At 40.9% G+C, this 20,652-nt stretch overlaps 1 protein-coding gene across 2 annotated transcripts in view; it reads left to right on the top strand.

Moving 5' to 3' along the window:
- The window catches only part of SLC17A8 (solute carrier family 17 member 8), a 51,464-nt gene that overhangs the window by 11,715 nt on the left and 19,097 nt on the right, over positions 1 to 20,652 (top strand). Inside the window, exons 1-5 of one of the 2 annotated variants that reach the window (XM_045062222.1) lie at positions 2,415 to 3,319; positions 5,578 to 5,830; positions 13,151 to 13,269; positions 15,122 to 15,236; positions 17,813 to 17,900. In XM_045062222.1, coding sequence (XP_044918157.1) covers positions 5,717 to 5,830; positions 13,151 to 13,269; positions 15,122 to 15,236; positions 17,813 to 17,900 — 436 coding nt within the window. In that variant the 5' untranslated portion in view covers positions 2,415 to 3,319; positions 5,578 to 5,716. Of the gene's footprint in view, positions 1 to 2,414; positions 3,320 to 5,577; positions 5,831 to 13,150; positions 13,270 to 15,121; positions 15,237 to 17,812; positions 17,901 to 20,652 lie in introns of those variants that run through there. The other variant, XM_003989158.5, reaches the window with a different exon arrangement.

Below are 20,652 nucleotides of genomic sequence, written 5' to 3' on the forward strand. Positions count from 1 at the left end.
ACAGTGAGCTTGTACTTCTCTAGTGTGTAAGGAGCCAGCAGCCCACAGATAGCAGCTCTCTGTATTTGGAGAGACAACAAGACAGACGTTGCCCTGGCAAGAATGAAGATTCTTTGATCTTATAGACCAAGCGCAGACAAACACCTAAAAACCTAATATGATAAAGAGCTCTTTAGGATAATTAAAGCTCTCCACTTCCGAAGAAAGGAGTCCCTTTTTCTTACTCTTATGACCCCACTCCTCTTTAGAAAAACAAACAAACTCGTTTCTGGGCAAGGGTGAATAGATCTTTGTTCCACTATTTAACTGTTTTTAAAACAACTCAAACCTGACTCTGAGGCCCTAGCCTGGTGTAAATGAACTTTCAGTTGATATGGGTGGGCCCCTCCTGCTACAAACAGATTGTGCAAAGGACCCACATACAACTCAGGAGGTCCCTCTAGTGGGGGTGATCCATGTTTGGGTCTGGTTCCATGGTGGCTTGAAGTCTGGTGACTCTGCTAGTACTTTAAGCAAGGGAAACTGGGACCCAGGGCCCAGGCCTCTTCTCCACAGCTCCCTGTATCCTATCTCCAACTCAGGGGAGTGCTGTAAGAGGTGGTTCAATTGAGGTGAGGCAGCTATAGGTCCTGCTACTTGGGGAGCCCACACTTCTTTCCTTGTGGTATATCTTCCTGTTTACCACACTCCTCTTTCCTTTCTCTCTGTCCCCCATACTGTTGTGTCCTCTCTCTGTAAACTCTCAGGACACCCAAGATGGCATCATGCACACAGAAAGTGCTTGTGTTGGTTCAGGTCCTCCAAGAAGGAGATGCTAGGACAGGAACAGATTCTCTAAGGGAAAATAGGGAAAGAGCTGAGGGGGGCTGGGAGAGCATTTGGACTGCAATGCTATCTGTGTAGGGGAAAGGGTGGGGAGATTTTGTAGAAAGAGTCTCAGACTACACCCCAGTACTAGAAAATTTTGCAAGAACAATGGGGAGTCCTGGAGCCAGTTGCCCATCAGAGGCATCCCACCACCTCTTGCAGGAAAGGGCCTGCCTTCTATCCCTGCTGTGTTCAGTGTTTGGTGGGAAGCAGCCTGTGGGAAGGTAGTACTCCAGCCAAAATCCTGGTGCATTCAGAGCATATCAGCTGGGATTGTCTTTAATTAAGCTCCTCAAGACTCCATGGTGCCTGAAAATGTTAGTCTGTGTTACTCTTCATCCAAAGCACGTGACTGATTATAGAGAAATGCTAAGCTTATAGCTTGTAACAATTTTATTACTAGCAGTAATAGTAGTACTTACCATTTACAAAAAGCTCTTTTATGTACCAGGCACTGCACTAAATAATTTACGTGCATATTGTTGTCATTTAATCACTAAAACAACCCTATGAGATAGCTATGATCATTAGCCCATTTTAGAAATGGGTGTTGTTATGGACTGAATTGTGTTCCCCCCAAATTCATATGTTGAAGTCCTAACCCCCAGTGCCTCAGAATATGACTGTTTTTGGAGATAAGCTCTTTAAAAAGGTAATTAAAAAATCATTATTTCACTATATGGTAACTAACTTGGATGTAAATTAAAAAGTAAATAAAAAAAGGTAATTAAAAAGAGAGAGTGTGAGAGGGAGACTCTTAACTATAGAGAACAAACTGATGGTTACCAGAGGGGAGAGCGGGAGGGGGAATGGTTGAAATAGGTAAAAGGGATTAAGCATACACTTATCTTGATGAGCCCTGAGTAATATATAGAATTGTTGAATCACTATATTGTACACCTGAAAGTAATATGACACTGTATGTTAACTATACTGGAGTCAAAATGAAAAGCTTAGCAAAAGAATAAATAAAAGAATGCAGAGATAAAACAAACAAAAGAATACAAAGATTAAACAAACAAACAAACAAAATAGGTAATTAAGTTAAAATGTAGTCTTTAGGGTGGGTCCTAATCCAAATGACTGGTGTTATATGAAAAGGACATTTGGGCACAGAGATATGCAGAGGGAAGGTAATGTGGAGACAGCCATCTGCAGGCCAAGGAGAGAGGCCTTAGGAAAAACGAATCCTGCTGACACCTTGACCTTGGACTTCTGGCCTCCAGAACTGTGAAAAAATAAAGTTTTGTTGTTTGAGCCACTCAGTGTGTGGTACTTTGTTATGGCAGCTCCGGCAAACTAATACCAGCATATTGTGGCTTAGAATGCTCAAGTGGCTTGGGGCGCCTGGGTGGCGCAGTCGGTTAAGCGTCCGACTTCAGCCAGGTCACGATCTCGCGGTCCGTGAGTTCGAGCCCCGCGTCGGGCTCTGGGCTGATGGCTCAGAGCCTGGAGCCTATTTCCGATTCTGTGTCTCCCTCTCTCTGTCCCTCCCCCGTTCATGCTCTGTCTCTCTCTGTCCCAAAAATAAATAAACGTTGAAAAAAAAAATTAAAAAAAAAAAAGAATGCTCAAGTGGCTTGGCCAAAGTCACAGGCTAGCACATGGGAGAAATAGCACTCAGTTGCTCTCATTCCAGAGTCCATTCTCTTACTTTCCTCTACTTGGGTTGTTCAGGGTGGCTTGGGCAAGGGCCACAAAGTCATGGAATGTAGATGGCAAGGTGACTCAGGAAGATCACTGAGGCAGAACATAGCCTGGCAAGCTGGGAACACCCATGAGAGGGAACCAGGAGACCTGATAGTCAGGAGAAAACCTTTCCACCTTGCCTCTACCCTCTTCTGGCTGTGTGGTCTTGGCCAATCCACTCCTGCTTTCTGGACTAGAGTTACATTTGTGCCAAATGGAAGTATTAGCCTTCCTATGTCTCACTGAACTGTTTTAACCATAATGAAATCATGATATGAAAGTGTGGGGAGAGAGAACTGAATTTGCTTTATACAAATATTAGTGTGGTTGTATATTATCCCTGTTTTAGCAAATACTAAGAGTACTATAGTAATGCTCTGTCAACATTAGAGCATTAGTTTTCCATGCTATTCAAATTATATATGTTCTGATGCCAGAAATTCATGGAGAACACTGGGGCTGCACATTATGCAGAGTCCTAGGACTCTTAGACATCAGTGTAAATGGCAATACATGGCATCAATGCTCAGTCTAGCAGAATGGACTATTAAATGTTTGTGAGGATTAATATAATAAAAGTAGCTGGTATATATTGAGTTTTTACATGTGTTAAGTTCTGTTCTACATGATCTAAATATAATAATCCACTTATGACAATCCTGAGCAGAACCCCACAAAGAAGAAACTATTTTTATAATTCCTAGGTTACAGATGAAGAAACTGAAGCCCAGACATGTTAACTAGGCCAAAGTCACACAGTTAAGTAAGTGGAAGTGTAAATATTCAAGCTAAGTCACACTGGCTCCTGGATTGGATATGGGGAGAAGAAATGAAGCATGCAGGATGGCTTCAAGATTTTTGCCTGAGCAACCAGTGGAACAAAATTATCATTTCTTGGGATGGGAAAGATCTTAGGAATTAATATTTTTGGGAGAAACTCAGTTTGGGTATGTTAGGTTTGAGATGTTGATTATGTGTCCAAGGAGATGTCAATTAAGTCTCTATATGAAAATTGGGATCTGTCAACATATGCATTGTATCTAAAGCCCACAGATGGAATAAGGTCATCTATAGAGTATCAATAGAAAACAAAAGAGATCTGTGGGCTGAGTCCTGGGCATCCCAGTGCTTATAGGTCAAGGAAGTAGGGAATCAGTCTAAGGGGACAAAACAGAGGGAGTAGTCAGAGCATTAAGAAGAAGAGCACATGAGTGTGGTTTCCTGAGAGAAAATAAATAAGAGAGAGTAATCAGTTGTATTAAGTGCTGCTGATAGGCTGGCTACATGATGACCAAAGATTGGGGACCATTGGAATGAGCTGATGACCTTAAGAAGAGCAATTTTCTTGGACAGGTTGGGGGATACCTGGTTGGAGTGTGTCCAAGACAGAATGGGAGGAGAGGAATTGAGGACAGTAAATTCCAATTTTTCTAAAAAAGGAAGATGAAAAATGGGAGGGAGAGGTAGCTGGAGGAGAAAGTGTTTTTATTTTAAATTTTAAGGCGGGAAAAATAAGAGCATGTTTGTAGACAATAAGAATGATCTAGTAGAGAGGAGAAAATAATTGATGAGATATTGGAGCGGGAATTTCTGGAACAATATCCTTGAGTAGATGAGAGGGTGTGAGATCTGGTTGGCCTTGGGTAGAAGCATGGATAATTACTGAAGAAAAGGTAGAATACATCAGTATAAGTGCAGTTAGGTAGATAGGTACACTGAGAGGTTGTTGAAGTTCTCTTCTGGTTTCTTCAGTGTGCACACATTTATTAAGCTACCACTCTGAGCTCAGTTAAAATTGAAAGTTCCTTCCCTTGTTTTATCATTGTTCTTCACTTTGATTTCAATAAAACCTGCATCTTCCAGTAATTATAGCTCCCTGTATATGTGTATTTCTTCCTCATCAGCTTAAGAGATGAAGGAGGGCAGAGAACATGTCACATTCTTCATTGTTCCCTAACAGTTGGCACAGTGCCTGACACACAGTACTCACTGAATAAATACTTGATGAATTGAATTGAATCTAGCTTACTTGTTTCTCTATACATATACTTTAGACCTGATTTTGCTTGAGAATTAAGAAGCTTCCAAGATCATATTCTCTACGGATTGGTGGGAAAATTATTCCGTGTTTCAATCTATTCTGTTAATCATTGTATTAGCTACTTATTACTGAATTTCATATTCATGGAAACTTACAAGGTTTGCTCATTTTTACAAAAACTTGAACATTAATTAGGCCTGGCAACATCCTCAAAAGGGTTACAATATATAAGAAGATACAAATAGCTCCTTTTATAATTGACATAGTGTTCAGTTTGCCAAATTACTTTTTATTTTTTTTCGAGAAAAGGGTAAATTCACTATAACTGACATACCATAATCTGAACCTATAGAAGTCAATGAAAAATCCTACCATCTGGTTAAAAGGTGCCAAAGGATCACCTCCTTAGAAGAACCACCTAGGAAGAAAGGATATACAACCAACTGGGTACATGTTGTGAGAGAAAATGTACCTCCCTACCTCTAGCTAAGAAAAGAATCTGCAGATGGGTTGATTTTCCACTGTGTATCTTTTAAGCAAACTTTAGGTGACACTAAATTGAAAGTCAAGTGTGATAGTTAGCTGGGTCACTCAATATAGTTGAAGTCTGTCAATACTCTTCCAGCAAGAAATTCAGTAAAGCATATTGTTGAGGACACAGACTTGGACTTGACTTGTATCCCACCTAGTATGACTTAGTTTCCTGATCTGTATAATGGCAAGATAACACTATCTACATCATGGAGTTGTTATGAGATTTAAATGATTTACTGCCCATAAAAGTGCAATACAATATCCAGAATATCAGTAATTTTAGCCATTATCATTTATTTTAATGACAATAAAAACTTTTAGAAATTCAGGCCACATCCTACTTTGGGTTTCCCTTTTTCTTCTTTGGTATACTCTTTGTGACTAGTACACTTACTTTTTTCTCTAATCCTGGCCTTTCTTCTCTGACCATTTTTCTTCCACTGTAGAAAAATCGATGGGACCAATGATGAAGAAGATAACACTGAGCTGAATGAAGAAGGAAGGCCAGTGCAGACTTCCAGGCAGAGGCCCCCACTCTGCAACTGCCACTGCTGTGGCATCCCCAAGCGTTACATCATTGCCATTATGAGTGGGCTGGGATTCTGCATTTCCTTTGGGATTCGCTGCAATCTTGGAGTTGCCATTGTGGAAATGGTCAACAACAGCACTGTATATGTTGATGGAAAACCAGAAATTCAGGTCAGAATGTGGTGGGGGCTCTTTTGGCCATAGCTGTGCAAATGATTTGTTATAGGAAAGAAAGCATGCACCTCTTCCATTGATGTGACAAAAATGTAGAATGGCTAGAATGGCTACCACCTGCCAGTCACTGTGTAAGGTGAGGGGAATAGAATGGTGAACATCACAGAATGGGCCCTTGCCCTCATAGAGATGTACAAGTAAGTAATTATAATTCATAGTCTGGGACGCCAGGGTGGCTCAGTTGATTAAGCTTCCAGCTCTTGGTTTCTGCTCAGGTCTTGATCTCACAGTTCATGAGCTTGATCCCTGCATCAGGCTCTGTGCTGACAGTGTGGAGCCTGCTTGGGATTCTTTCTCTCACCCTCTCTCTGCCCCTACCATCTGGGCACTGTCTCTGTCTCTCTCTCAAAAAAAAATTCATAGCTGTTGGTGCTAAGCTAAAGGTGTTCAGAATGCTGGGTGTCATATAGGAGAACTCTACACCAGACTTTGATATTTTGAAAGAATTCCCAGAGGAAGTGATGGCTGGCTTCGAAAGATAAGGAGGAATTGACAAAGAGTGTTTGGTGGGGTGGGAAGAAGAGTGAAGAAAAAGGAACATCATGTGTTAAAGACTGTCTGAGAGAAGAGGGAGGGAGGGAGAGAGAAGGAAAGAAACAGAGAGAGGGGATGGTGTTTGGGAACTGAGATAGGAATCTTCATCTTCATCTTTTCTGTGCAAAGCCAGGGCCCCTTTGGCAACCTGTGGAAGATTTTTAAACACTTTGTCAAAACAATGTCTTAAATTCTTGCAATAAAATGCACGTGATTATAAAGGAAACCAGTTATAATAGGACACATGTCAAAGTATTAAAAAATTTTTTTTAATGTTTTTTTTAATTTATTTTTGAGACAGAGAGAGAGACAGAGCATGAGCAGGGGAGGGGCAGAGAGAGAGGGAGACACAGAATCTGAAGCAGGCTCCAGGCTCTGAGCTGTCAGCACAGAGCCTGACGTGGGGCTTAAACTCATGGACTATGAGATCATGGCCTGAGCCAAAGTTGGATGTTTAATCGACTGAGCCACCCAGGCACCCCTCAAAGTGTTTAAAAATAAAATTCATAATATAGAGACATATGGACTTCTTTATGAACACATCAGATGATAAAATCTAGTAATGGGTCTAACGATTGCTGTAGATTTGAAGTTTGAAGTATAAACCATAGTTTAAGATAGTGGTGACAGTTGTGATGCAAACGGATTTATAATTTCCACTAGTGATAGAGTCACAGGTAGTGATAACTACTGTGGTTTGTTACCTACATTCATGATCACAGAAAATGTTAAATTTCAGCTAGCAGCTAGTCAAAATAAAAATGATGATTTTTCCCATCCAAGTTCACAGATCAACAGGATTCCATCCTTGGACTCCAGGCTGAGGACTTCTGTTAATATAGTAGAGCATTAGAGTGAACATCAAGACAGGGAGACACCCGGGTAAATAAGGGTTAGGCCAGGTAAAGCCTGTAAAACCATGTAGGGAGTCGTAGGTGGGCTTTAGGCAGAAAGGTGGTATGATCAAATCCACTCTGGAATAATTGCTGTCCAGCCAGTGATCTCCCAGTGGACTGGGATAGAAGTGAGCGGAAGTAGGAGGCACAGTTCAAACCAAAGCTGTTGTAGTCATAAGCAAGCATACTCTGATGTGACTTAAAAGCATTGTTTTTATGAATCACTGGAAAGATACAATCTGGCTTGCTTAAGTAGTAGGCCTAGAGAAGTATGGAGTCTATGGGGAAAGAAAGGAAAATGTATGTGCAGTAGATACCCAATAAACACATACTTCATTGTATTGAACACACACACTGGAATAACTCATGTGGAAAAACATACAGATTGTAGAGAGGCATTAATAGTTGTCTGGTCCTTGCCCATATGTGGAGAAACGTTTAGATCAGAGTTTCCCAAACTTGTGTTTGGCAAATCACTGTTCTGCTGGCTCTGCTGTGAAGAAGGTGTTATATGAAATGGGGGCCTTTACTGTGCTGTGTCCTGTGAGAACTCCAATTGTGGGGTGTGTGTGTGTGTGTGTGTGTGTGTGTGTGTGTGTGGCATGTGTGTGCATGGTATGCATTATTACCCAGACTTTACTGTAGAGCCCTTTCTTTCATTCCACATCTATTAGCATTACCTGGAACAGTTCCTGCCAAGCACTGATTTGGGAAAATTTGATTTTGATCCATTAAAAAGAAGTCTTTAGATGGCTCTGCAAGTTTGTGTGTTTTTTTGGTTTCGTTTTGTTTTGTTTTTAGCTAAGAGATTATTCTGCCAGATGAAAAGAGGACAATGGAGAGTCTTCTAGCCTCTTTTTGATACCACGGCTGAATTTGTTCTAAAAGGATATGCTAGTTGTTTATTTTTTGGTGGGGAGGGAGTGCAGTAGAAGTGTGATGGGGCAAGCCATGCATTTTTTAAAATAAAGGATGACGTATATTAGTGAAGTTTCAGATGTGTATCACACGCATTCTCCCAGCCTTTTGTGAGCAAGGCCAGCTAATTAAAACTTGTCTGCCGAGGCCCAGATCAAATGAGATGCTGGTTTGCATTTGTTTGTTGCCTGGAAAGATAGGCCTAGGTCAACAGAATCTGCTTTGAGGCATATGGAAAAGACATTTTGATAAATCTAAGGAACAATGCTAGTGTGTGCTCTCTTGTGTCTGTGGTTTTCCCTTTGGAGTCTTAGAGAAACTGACTGAGATCTAAAATATGCTTTGCATCATTTTTTTCTGGTCTCAAAAACAGGAGTTTGTAGCATTTTGGAAACTCTATGGCAAATCCAATTTATAGCAGGCTGTTTCCCTTTCACTCAAACAGAACAAAGCTTACATATCAGGTGAACATGTTCAACCTGATGACAAAGATTTCACTGTTTTAAGAAAGGCTCTAAATGGCTGGCATTTTTGTTTATTTGGTTTTTCATTTTATGGGGGGATAAAACTAGATATTTTTTACTAAAATATTTTTAAATACTCATCTTCAAAAGAGAGAGAGAAGTAAGCAGTATAGATATGTAGGGCTCGCAAATAAGTGTCGTATATTCTACCAAAGGTACACAGCGTAGTTTTAGCTGATGTGTGAATATTCATTTTTAGTTTAATAATTATGAATTTTAAAACATGCAAATCACTTAAAATAGCGTCTGGCATATGGCAAGCAATAAATGACTGATGTTTGAGAAACTTTGCAATCATCTCTTTTTACCCTCAGGATAAGTCCAAACTCCTTCCCATGAAACATGAGTCCTGAAGAGTTAGGATAGGCTTTGGAATTGGCCAGACCTTGTTTCAAACTTGACTTCTGGGACCTTGAATAAATTGCCCTTATGTCCTGGTCAGGAATTGCTGGTTACAAGGAGTAGAAATGCAGTGAAACCAGGTCAGGTTAAAAAGGGAATTATGGTAGGGCTGTAGGATCTCATGAAAGTGCAGAGCAGAAAGCAGGTCTGATGTATATATTTGTGCAGTCTGTGCCCTGGACACTGGGGTCTGTGTCCTGGACAGAGGGGTCTGTGCCCTGCAGTGGGACTGAAATCTAGTCTGTCCTCCTGAGGGGCAGAAAAGGAGTCTTTACCTAATTCTTTCCAAGGCATAAATAGAGGCCCTGCCAGGAAGACAGAGTGGAGCTGACCCTACTGGGAACTAGGAAATCCTTAGCTCAGGTCTCCAGCTTCCTTGTTCCACATGGTTCCTAATCTGCTTCTCTCTGAGTATGCTCTACTGTCCCAGGCCTCTCCATGGACTGTCTTCTCTCCTTTTCCATGGCTTCTCACTGCACTCCATAGCTGAAGTGCCTTGCCTGGGACCTGATGTACTTGGTTGGCCTTGACTCCAATGAGACTTGTTTTCAGTTCAAGTGTTCAATGTTTTCTAAGTACAATTTCTGGGTTCAGATTGGAGAGAGATGCAGAGAGACAGAGAGAGACAGACAGAGAGAGCCTGATTGGCCACTCAGGAGTGGGGAGGCCCAGGGTGCCGAGATGGGGGGCAGGGGTGGGGAATGTTGTCTGAAGGAAATGTGAGCAAGGAGGCAGGAACCTGGCATTTCTAGCAACTCTTTGCTGACCCTCATTGTAAAATGGGAATAAAAGGCCTACTTTGCAGATCAAATGAGTTACTTTGGTGCTGATATATCAAGTGCCTATATTAGTTTCTTAAGGCTGCTGTAACAAATTACCTCAGACATGGTGGCTTAAAACAACTGAAATTTATTCTCTCACAGTTGTGGAGACCAGAAATTTGAAATGAAGGTGTCGGGTTACCTGGGTGGCTCCTTTGGCCTAGTGACTCTTGAATTCAGCTCAGGTCATGATCCCAGGGTTGTGGGATGGAGCCCTGTGTCGGGCTCTGTGCTGACAGCATGGAGCCTGCTTGAGATTCAGTCTCTCTCTCCCTCTGTCCTCCCCCTTCTCACGCGTGCCATCTCTCGCTCTCAAAAAAAAAAAAAATGAAGGTGTCAGCAGGGTCACACTCATTCTGAAGGCTCTGCAGAAGAATCCTTCCTTGCTTCTGCCATCTTTGGGGGCTCCAAGTGTTCCTTGGCTTCCTTGGTTTCCTGTCACAAGTTGTTACGTATTTAACATACATACACATAACTCTAATCCTACCTCTGTTTTCATGTGAGCTTCTTGCTGTGTGTCTTCTCTTCTGTCTCAAATCTCTCTCTGCCTTTCTCTTATAAGAACATTTGTCATTGGATTTAGGGCCCAGCTGGATAATCCAGGATAACTCATCTCAAGATCTTTGATTTTATCACATCCACAAAACCCTTTCCCAAATAAGGCAGCATTCATAGGTTCCAGAGATTTTGTGTGTAAATCTGGGGGCCATTCTTCACCTAACACAGTACCTGACAAGGTGGTTGGCTTATAGTAACGGTGCATACATGGGGCCATTATGATTCTAATGGGGTTCAAGAGATGATGAAAATCAGTTCTCAGCAAGCCTAAATGCTCTTTGTCATGTATCATCTCCTTTGGAGAGTGGACCTAAGCACCATTCCCTCAGAAAAAAGTATGAGCAGATGTCACTGTGAGTGATAATTAGCTTCTGGATGAAGCAGATCCCTCTGTCTTAGATCCTTGGTTCCTTGGGTTATTCCATGAATGAATGGCAAAGAAGTCTAATCTCTACTTCTTAGTAAGAAAGTCAAGTCTCTACAAGTAGTGCAAAGACACATTGTTTTTTGGGTCAAGAAGATAAGAGGTCCTGATCTTGACTCTCCTTATAACTAGTTGTATGACCTTGGGCAAGTAGCTTAATCTCTCTAAGCCTCAATTTCCTCATCTACAAAAGAAGAGCCAATAATTACCTCCAGGTGTAAGAATGAAGGGAGGAAATATATAGACAGTGCCTTAACGAAATCATGTCCCTCTTCTGCTCCTAGCTTCCAATGGTTTCCATTCCTTTTGCATAAAAACCAAGGTCCTTATGGTGATTTAAAGGGCCTTTCATCATTTGAACCTCTCTTACTTTAACTTCTACTCTCCTATCCTTCATTCATTACCTTCCAGTTATCCTGACATCCTGCTATTCCTCTGACCTTAGGGCCTTTACACTTGCTATTTCTCTGCCTAGAAAGTTCTCTCAGATAATGAAGAGCATGATTTGCTCCCTTCTTTCTTTTATGGCTTTACTCAAAAGAAGCGTTCCCTGGCTCCTCTGTCTAAAATTGCACTCTACTGCACTCCTATCCAGCCCTCCCTGTTCCCTTCCCTGCTTTATTTTTCTCCTCATCCCTGATCACCATCTAACACAGTCTGTACTTGTTTACTATCTTCTGTCCTCACTGGCATCTTTGTGAACAGCAATCACTGTCTTCTCCAGTGCCTAGAACAATGTGTGGCACATAGTAGCATAAAATAAAAATTTACTGAGCTAATTTGAATTAATGATTGTTACTTTCATTTTATTCTTTTTTTATTTTCTTTAATTTTTTTTTTTGAGACAGAGAGACAGAACATGAGAAAGGGAGGGGCAGAGAGAGAGGGAGACACAGAATCTGAAGCAGGTTCCAGGCTCTGAGCTGTCAGCACAGAGCCCGACGTGGGGCTCGAACTTACAGGCCGTGAGATCATGACCTGAGCTGAAGTTGGATGCTTAACCGACTGAGCCACCCAGGCACCCCTTTTTTATTCTTTTTTAAAAGTAATCTATACCTAAAGTGGGCTTGAACTTATGACCCCAAGTTGCATGCTCCGCCAAATGAGTCAGCCAGACACCCCAGTTTCATTTTGCTCTTAAACTTCAACTTCTGAATTGGCAAAATGGGAAATACAGCATAGAGGACAGGCCAGTGTTACATGGACTGTGATCTCCTACGACACGAAGGCAATTCTTGTTTGAGTTAGTATTTACACTATCTAGCACCTGACCTGGCACACAGGAGGCACTAGGTGAATGTTGAATAAAGGAGCAAATAAATACATAACAACTTGTGACAGGAAAATAAACCGATGAAAATTTACAAGGCATACTATCTTGATAATTAAGAACCCTTCCTCCATAATAGGAACACCTTACATTTTGATATCAATGCTTTTTTTTTAAGAGTTTATTTTTAAGTAATCTCTGCACCCAGGCTGGAGCTTGAACTTATAACCCGAAGATCAAGAGTTGCATGCTGTACAGACTCAGTCAGGTGTCCCAATGCTTTATGAAACCATTCATGTATTCACTCATTTGGCAAATATTTACTTGTACCTTTCAGGAATTTATTTTAGGTGCTAAGGCTATAAAGTCAAAAGGACATGGCTGCCACCTTAGAGTTGCTTGCCACCAGTGTGGGAAATGTATGTGTGAATGGCTAGTTTGAGAACAGCATGTTGCAGTGGCCATGTCTGTAAGAACAGAGGTCTGTGGAACAAGTGCAGGAAAAAGTGACCACTTCAAAAGGGAGTTGGGGAGTTTTTCAGAGGAAGGGACATTTTCAAGGAGTCTGAAAAGAATGAGTTACTTTGGGAAGAAAGTAAGGAAAGGGAGTCCAGCCCTGGAGACTCACATTTTCATTGGCCTAAAAGTTGTATCATTACTAAATACATATGGGTGTATTTAAGTTTGTACATAATCTTTCCTTGCCCTCACTAAAAGGGAAGCTCATTGAGAACAGGGAATTTTTTGCATCCATTGCTATATCCCAAGCATCTAAGAAGCCCTCCAGAAATATTTGTTGGATAAGGGAAGGAAAGAAGGGCCTTGTGGGGTTACTATGTAAGATCATCATTGAAAAATGATGGCCAAATGTTTTTTCCCAAACATAACTATATCTGATTTCTCATTTCAGACAGCACAGTTCAATTGGGATCCAGAGACAGTGGGCCTTATCCATGGATCTTTTTTCTGGGGTTATATTGTGACACAAATTCCAGGTGGTTTCATTTCAAATAAGTTTGCTGCTAACAGGTAAGACAAACTGACATAACATGAATGCAGTACAGATCATAACATGATTTTGTGTTTTTACAAAATCTGCACAGTTGGCTCTCAATTTAGAGTTGCAGAATGAGAGACAGGAGGCATTCCAATAGATGTGGTTCACAGATACTGATCCCATATGATTCTGTTCTTAAGAGTCTCCTTTTATTTACTTTCTTGTCTAATTTTAATTTATCTTTCAATTCCTTTAGTGATTATGTAGTAAAATTAGCAATTGAATCTGAGTCAGGAGACTCAGTTATTTAGTTCCTGGGCCCTAAATAACTCACTTGGTAACCTCTACTGAGTCACTTTTCTTCCTTCTCTGGGTCTTTGTTTCCTCATCTGTGATATAAAGCATGGTTTAGATTGTGTTTGAGTTCTCTCTGACAAGTGACATTCTGTGATCCTATATACTATGTTAATATAGTCCTGTACCATAAAGGTTTTGTCATGTGGGTAGTAGGGGCTTGCCTCTAGATTGCAAGATGTCTTCAGTGCCCTTGAGATTCTGTGATAGCTGTTTGAGCAATTAAATGTGTCCAAGATGTAATGAGCTGCCTCAAGGAGCAGTTGAGTCCTCTGTCAGTAGAGGTATTCAAGCAGAAGAAGATGGCCACTTGGAGGAGACGTAGGGTGTATATGTAGCAGAAAAGGAGTGTACTAAATATTTCCAGCTTCTTTCCAATTGTATGTCCTGTGTGATTTGTACATATATGGAATTCATGAATTGTACATTTTCTAAAGTTGTGTTTCTCAAACTCTAAAACACAACTCATTAGATGATAATGAAAGCAATATAGTGATTCACCAATGAGCATTTTCTAAGAAAAGAGAGAAAAATAGAAGAGAAGGTAATCAAATAAAATAAAACAGAATAGAAAATATCTTAGTTCATTGCACACAAAGTAGTGGTTGAGAAACTTGTTTTAGTTACATTTGTGTATATGATTATGTATTGGGTTGCAATATAAAATATATTTTATTTTATAGGTCAAGGTCAAAAAAGTTTGAAAGTCACTACCATAAGATCTAAATATGTACAAGCATGACTGTATTTACCTATGTTCTTGTCAATTTGTGTCTCTCATTCATTGTCACTTATCTATTGTATTCTTTTCAAAAAGTGATAGAATATTGGCTCATACAGTCCTCAAGTTTACTGCTTACACTTCTGCCATAAAAAGAAATCACACATAATATTTCCCAGCATGTTAAAAGTGCTGAGGCATCATTAATGTGTGAGAAAGGAAGAAAATGCTGCCTGCTTTCTTTTCCCAGAACAGTCTGGTCCAGGCAGGGCAAAGAAGGCAAATGACACTGGGCAGCAAGTTGGGGGCTAAGAGGGAGTTACACAGCCTCTTTTGTGCTTGGCTAATCTTATGACACAGCATGCTTTTAGGTAGGGTGGCCTTGTAGTAAAGTCAGAGCAGAATTGCGAAGCAGGAGACACAATCCAAATGTGCAGATGTCATGTGGTAATAGAGTGAGTCAGTTGGGTAGAACCAAGTAGAATGGTGCATCTCCAGCAAGCTCACCTCCTGTTGGTCAGTCTCCAGCTTCAGGACCTCATTCAAGAAGGGCATCCCTATACTGCCAAAAACCTGTCTGTAATTGGTCCAGGGATGAGCTCAGGTATCAAAGTAAAGAAAGGAAAGGAAAGGAAAGCAGCCTAACAGTACAGCTTGGGATATACCAGATCCTAACATAACATCTATTTCTGTTTCTATTAATTTCCATGGTGATTTTCCATGAATGGTGAGGTTCATTCCTGATGTCTGACTAAAGTACCACATCGATGAGTGGGCCTGCCCACTAATACAGTGTTTTGGTCCCTCAGGGTCTTTGGAGCTGCCATCTTCTTAACATCAACCTTGAACATGTTCATCCCTTCTGCAGCCAGAGTGCATTACGGCTGTGTCATGGGTGTCAGAATTTTGCAAGGTCTAGTGGAGGTAGGAGTTTCTTTCCTTAATGGTTTTTGATATTGCTAGATAAAGTATGGTCCTTTAGCAAATTCAGCTTCTGAAGAAAACCTGCTTTGCTTAATTTTCCAATCTTCCACATTGTCCTGCTATTTTCACTCTCTGGTTTTGACTACAGTTATGAGTACTTTAATGAAAATGCCTTGCGTGATTACAAATTTGTACACAATAAAGAACCATTTCATAGAGTGCAGAATTTCAGATGAGCCAGGAATGATCTTAGAGATAATCTAATCCAATCTCTTTCCTTTAATAAATGATAGGACCGCAGCCCAAATCCTTTAGTTCACATCGCAGGGTCCCTTTCCCCTAAAGCAATTTAAATGGATTTATTAATAAATATGTAAATTGGTAAATATGTAAATATGTAAATTTCCAGGGTGTAGTGTTACACAGAGATTTAACTCAGAGAAAGAGGTAGCATGGTAGAGAGCCAGAAGGTAAATATTTTGGACTTTGCCATATGTTCCGTGGGGCAACTACTCAACTCTGCCATTGTAGAACAAAAGCAGCCAGAGACAATATGTAAGCAAATGGGCATGGCCAAGCTTTTTTTTTTTTTTTTTTTTTTTAATTTAAAAAAAAATTTTTTTTTTTCAACGTTTATTTATTTTTGGGACAGAGAGAGACAGAGCATGAACGGGGGAGGGGCAGAGAGAGAGGGAGACACAGAATCAGAAACAGGCTCCAGGCTCTGAGCCATCAGCCCAGAGCCTGACGCGGGGCTCGAACTCACGGACCGCGAGATCGTGACCTGGCTGAAGTCGGATGCTCAACCGACTGCGCCACCCAGGCGCCCCTGGGCATGGCCAAGCTTTAATAAAACTTTCTGGACACTGAAATTTGAATTTCATATGATTTTAGGGGCGCCTGGGTGGCGCAGTCGGTTAAGCGTCGGACTTCAGCCAGGCCACGATCTCGCGGTCCGTGAGTTCGAGCCCCGCGTCAGGCTCTGGGCTGATGGCTCGGAGCCTGGAGCCTGTTTCCGATTCTGTGTCTCCCTCTCTCTCTGCCCCTCCCCCGTTCATGCTCTGTCTCTCTCTCTCCCAAAAAAATAAATAAATGTTGAAAAAAAAATGAATTTCATATGATTTTTACATGCCATGAAATATTATTCTCCTTTCAATTTGTTTTTACTCGCTTGAAAACCATGAATGCTGAGTAATGAATAGAACTGTTGAATCACTATATTGCACAACTGAAACTAACATAATACTGTGTGTTACCGATCCTGGAAATAAAAAGAAAGTTTTTAAAAGAAAATTTTTAAATGTTTATTTATTTGTAAGAGAGAGGAAGAGAGAGAGCGTGGGGGGCGAGGGGCAGAGAGAGAGGGAGGGAGAGAATCCCAAGCAGGCTGTGCACTCTCAGCGCAGAGCCCAACGGAGGGTGGGGGGGGGGGGGGAGGCTCAAACCCATGAACTATGAGATCATCACCTGAGCTGAAGTCATGAGTCAGATGCTTAATCAAGTGAGCCACCCAGGCACCTCTAAAAAAAATTAATGAAAAAATAAAAAATAAGAAAATAAAAATGTGAGTTGAGAAAAAAAATGTGAAAACCAGTCCTTCCTCATGAATAGTACAAAAACGGATGGTGTGCTAAATCAGGTCATAGTTTCTCAAGCCCTGATGTAGAGCAGTGTTTCCCAAGCTCAGTCATTCACCTCTAGCCTTTGTCACTTTTGTCATATCCATATACAATTTGTACTATTATTTACCTACAGTGTTTCCCTAGATCAATTCATTAAAAAAAAACCCACACCCCAAAAGAACCTCATCATAAGCAACAATATCTTTGAAATCATGGATTTGATGTGCCAGTTACATTTTTTTCTAAAACCTGTTAGAATATACATGCACCAATTATGATAAAAAACGTAGGTCGTGGGGCGTCTGGGTGGCTCCATTGGTTAAGCATCTGGCTCTTGATTTCAGCTCAGGTCATGATCCCACAGTTAGTGGGTTTGAGCCCTGCATTGGGGCTCCGCACTGACAATGTGGATTGGGATTCTCTCACCCTCTCTCTCTGCCCTTCCCTTGCTTGTGCTCTCTCTCTCTCTCTCTCTCTCTCTCTCTCAAAATAAATAAACTTAAAAAAAATGTAGGTTGTTGTAGTAATTCAAATATAACTCTAGTCCCACTAGAGGGACATATACTGCATTTTAGAAAATAGTGATGGGTGGAAAGAATATGCTATTAACAGCCATGAAGACTAGAGTGTAGTCACTGAATGCTTCTTAACCTCAGGTTCTGTATCTTGAAATAAGGGGATGGATCAACTGATTGCAGAAGTCCCTTTCTATACTGATATTCTATAATAATATGAAATATAAAGACCTCTTCCCCATTCCCCACCATTCTTACATTTGAACTGATATTCAAATTTCAGCATCTGTGCTGTGAGTTAAAATAGCTGACACAGGCTACTTGGTATTTATGAATTGGGCTTTTACGTTGTAGCCTGTCTTAAAGAAGCAGGATCTATATTTTAAACAAACAGAAACTGGAGTCAAATAAAATAGTCTGTTTTCAACTGTTTTGCCAGGGTGTGACTTACCCAGCCTGCCATGGGATGTGGAGTAAGTGGGCACCACCTTTGGAGAGAAGCCGACTGGCCACAACCTCTTTTTGTGGTAAGTGTATTAGAATAGCAAGTTTTACTTAGGAATGCTTTGGCTTCAAGTAAAGATCCTACTAGGTACAGTCTATTTTTTTCACATAATAGAAGCCCCAGAGTGACGCAATTGGCCCTAATTGCATCAAATGCTTTATCATCTACAGAGGCAGCTAGGAAAAGCTAGCTTTTCCAGCACCTTTAGTAGAGAAAGGTAAAAAAGAAGGATGTGGTTGTTGAATTAGCCAACAAATGATATTTGCCAAGATCAAAAGCAGAAGAGAGAGAATCATCAAACCTTTTGCTCCTCTTCTTTTTACAGATGGAGAAACTGAAATGAAAGTTTATAGTTTAGTTTCATTGAACAGAAATTAAGATCCAAGTTTACACGGGGTATGGAAGGGGAGCTAGACTACCTGATTCTTCTTCTTCTTTTTTTTTTTTTTTTAACGTTTATTTATTTAGTTTTGATGGGAGGAGGGTCAGAGAGAGATTGAGGCAGAGGCTCTGAAACAGACTCTGCACTGACAGCAGAGAGCCCAATGTGGGACTGGAGCTGAAATCAGGAGTTGGACGGTTAACTGACTGAGCTACCCAGGCACCCCTGTACCACCTGGTTCTTAATTCAGAACATTCCTCACTGCATTACTATGTACACATTGTCACAGAGGTCTTTTAATTAATTTTTGCCATTACATTACAGAAGAAAATGGAGGCCATCCATCTTACCTGAAAGTATGTTAGTGGTCCTTAAGTAGTGATGTGACTTTAATTCCTGGGTCACCAAACTTCACCTTGCTAAGGTTGTCTCACTCCAGGTCATGTTTTGGGGACTGGCCCTTTATGAATTTCTGAAATAATCGGTGTTTGAAGGGTCTACCTTCAATAATTGAACAAGGACAGTGCATGCTGACACCATCAACACAGTTGTAAAATATATATTTTCATATATATATATTTTATGTGGGAAGAGGCCCAGGAAGACAAAAGTGCTTTAGGCCATGAAAGTTACAATGGGGACTTGACAAAATTAGGATCAGAATTTAGTTCTGTCTAGTTTTTCAAGCTAGTGTGCCTTTCCTAAGAAACTAACTTGTATTCCTTAGCTAAAGGGAGAAATAAAGTTTCCTCTTAATTTCTGTGAATCTTTTAATTTATTTCTCCCTTGCTGTTTCTCTTTACCTCCTTAAATAATAATAATAATAATAACAATAATAATATAGAATCTTTGGGACTTTGGTGTGAATATTCACCAGTGTACCTATTTTATGCCTAGTTTGGAACTACATGCAAAGTTGAGATGTCTTTGTATTTTTAGCCTCTCTTGTCCTTAGAAACCATTTTTCTCCTCTCACTTGTAGTTCAGGATCATCTCTCCTTCCACTACTGACCTTGTGCCAGCTCTAGAAGAATATAAGATTTTGACCTTGTGAACTGTCAGATCCTTGACTTTATTTTCTTTGGATGGCTTATTTATAAGGCTTTTCATTTTGATTTGCCTGCAAAGCAAGAATGACTAGCTGCCACTCTCCATTCTTAGTGTCTTTATAACCCTCAAAGGGCTGATTTGAGAAATGGTTTGACTCTCAAGGAAAGTTACCTGATCAAAGTTATAGGCTTTATTGCTTTTCCTGGCTAAGGTGTAGCCTTGGTTTGAAAGAACAGCCAAAGAGAAATGTCATTAGAAGAAAACCCAGATTTGGGGTTAATTGGTTCTTACACAAAAAATATTGGAGTTGACAGGGACTTTAGGAAATATCGAGTCAAGTAAGTTCTCCCAGCTAGTGAGGACAGAACTGGGGACTCTCCTACCCCTAATGGCTATTACACCTTCTCCCACCATTCCACAAGCATTGGAGGGCTCCTCTGTCCTCCACTGCCAGCCCACAGAGGGATCAAGGTACAGTCAGCTCCCCTAGGGCAGTTTGGGTGGTGCACCCCGTGGGGGTATGCTCAGAGGCTGTGGACGTGACAGGAGATGACACTCAGCCATGTCCAGAAGGATGAGGGAGAGTTTGTCTACTAGACAGGGAAGGACAATTTCAAGTGTAAAATGTCCTCCATGAAAGAATGCTTCCTAGTATGAGGAAATAATGGGCATATTTAAGTGGAGGAGGCAGGACTGAATTATTAAATAGTTAAGGATAAAGTCTCTAGATTCCTATCACTCACACCTGTGTGACCTCAGACAATTTACCTCCCCTCACCCAGCCTTGGTTTCTCCCATAAATGGAGATGATATTGGTACCAATGCCAACAGGTTGAAAAAAGGGTTAAATACAATCTTGGGTCTAGAATCTTCAACCTAGTAGAGGGCACACACAAAGCATCCAATGCATCTTAGCTGGTGGTGGTCATTCGCTGACCTTCCCTATCCCTAGCATTTCCCTACCCCTCACTTCCAGGAAATTTGGCCCAGGAAAGACCACCTTCTCCACACCCACAGCAGAGTTAGGCCTGCAGCTCTTTCTAAACAATTGCCTTGGAATGCTTGTCTTCCTGGTTTGAGGAAGTCTGAGGTTGAAAAAAAATGCATTGTCATTCTGTACATTACAGTAGCATAATAGTTGGCGTTTGTGCAGCTCTAATTACAGCTTACAAAACATCTTCACAGACATAGTTTATTTGATTCTCAAAATGACTATGTGAGATGGAGATTTCATTCCCATCTTCTATCTGAGGAAAATGATTCGCACAGATTGAGAGATTCCTTCAGGTGTCATGATGCTCAGATTTGAGATTCCAGGTTGGGCCTTTCCTGGCCAGTCAGT

This window comes from Felis catus, chromosome B4, assembly GCF_018350175.1.
Source record: "Felis catus isolate Fca126 chromosome B4, F.catus_Fca126_mat1.0, whole genome shotgun sequence".
NCBI lineage: Eukaryota > Metazoa > Chordata > Mammalia > Carnivora > Felidae > Felis > Felis catus.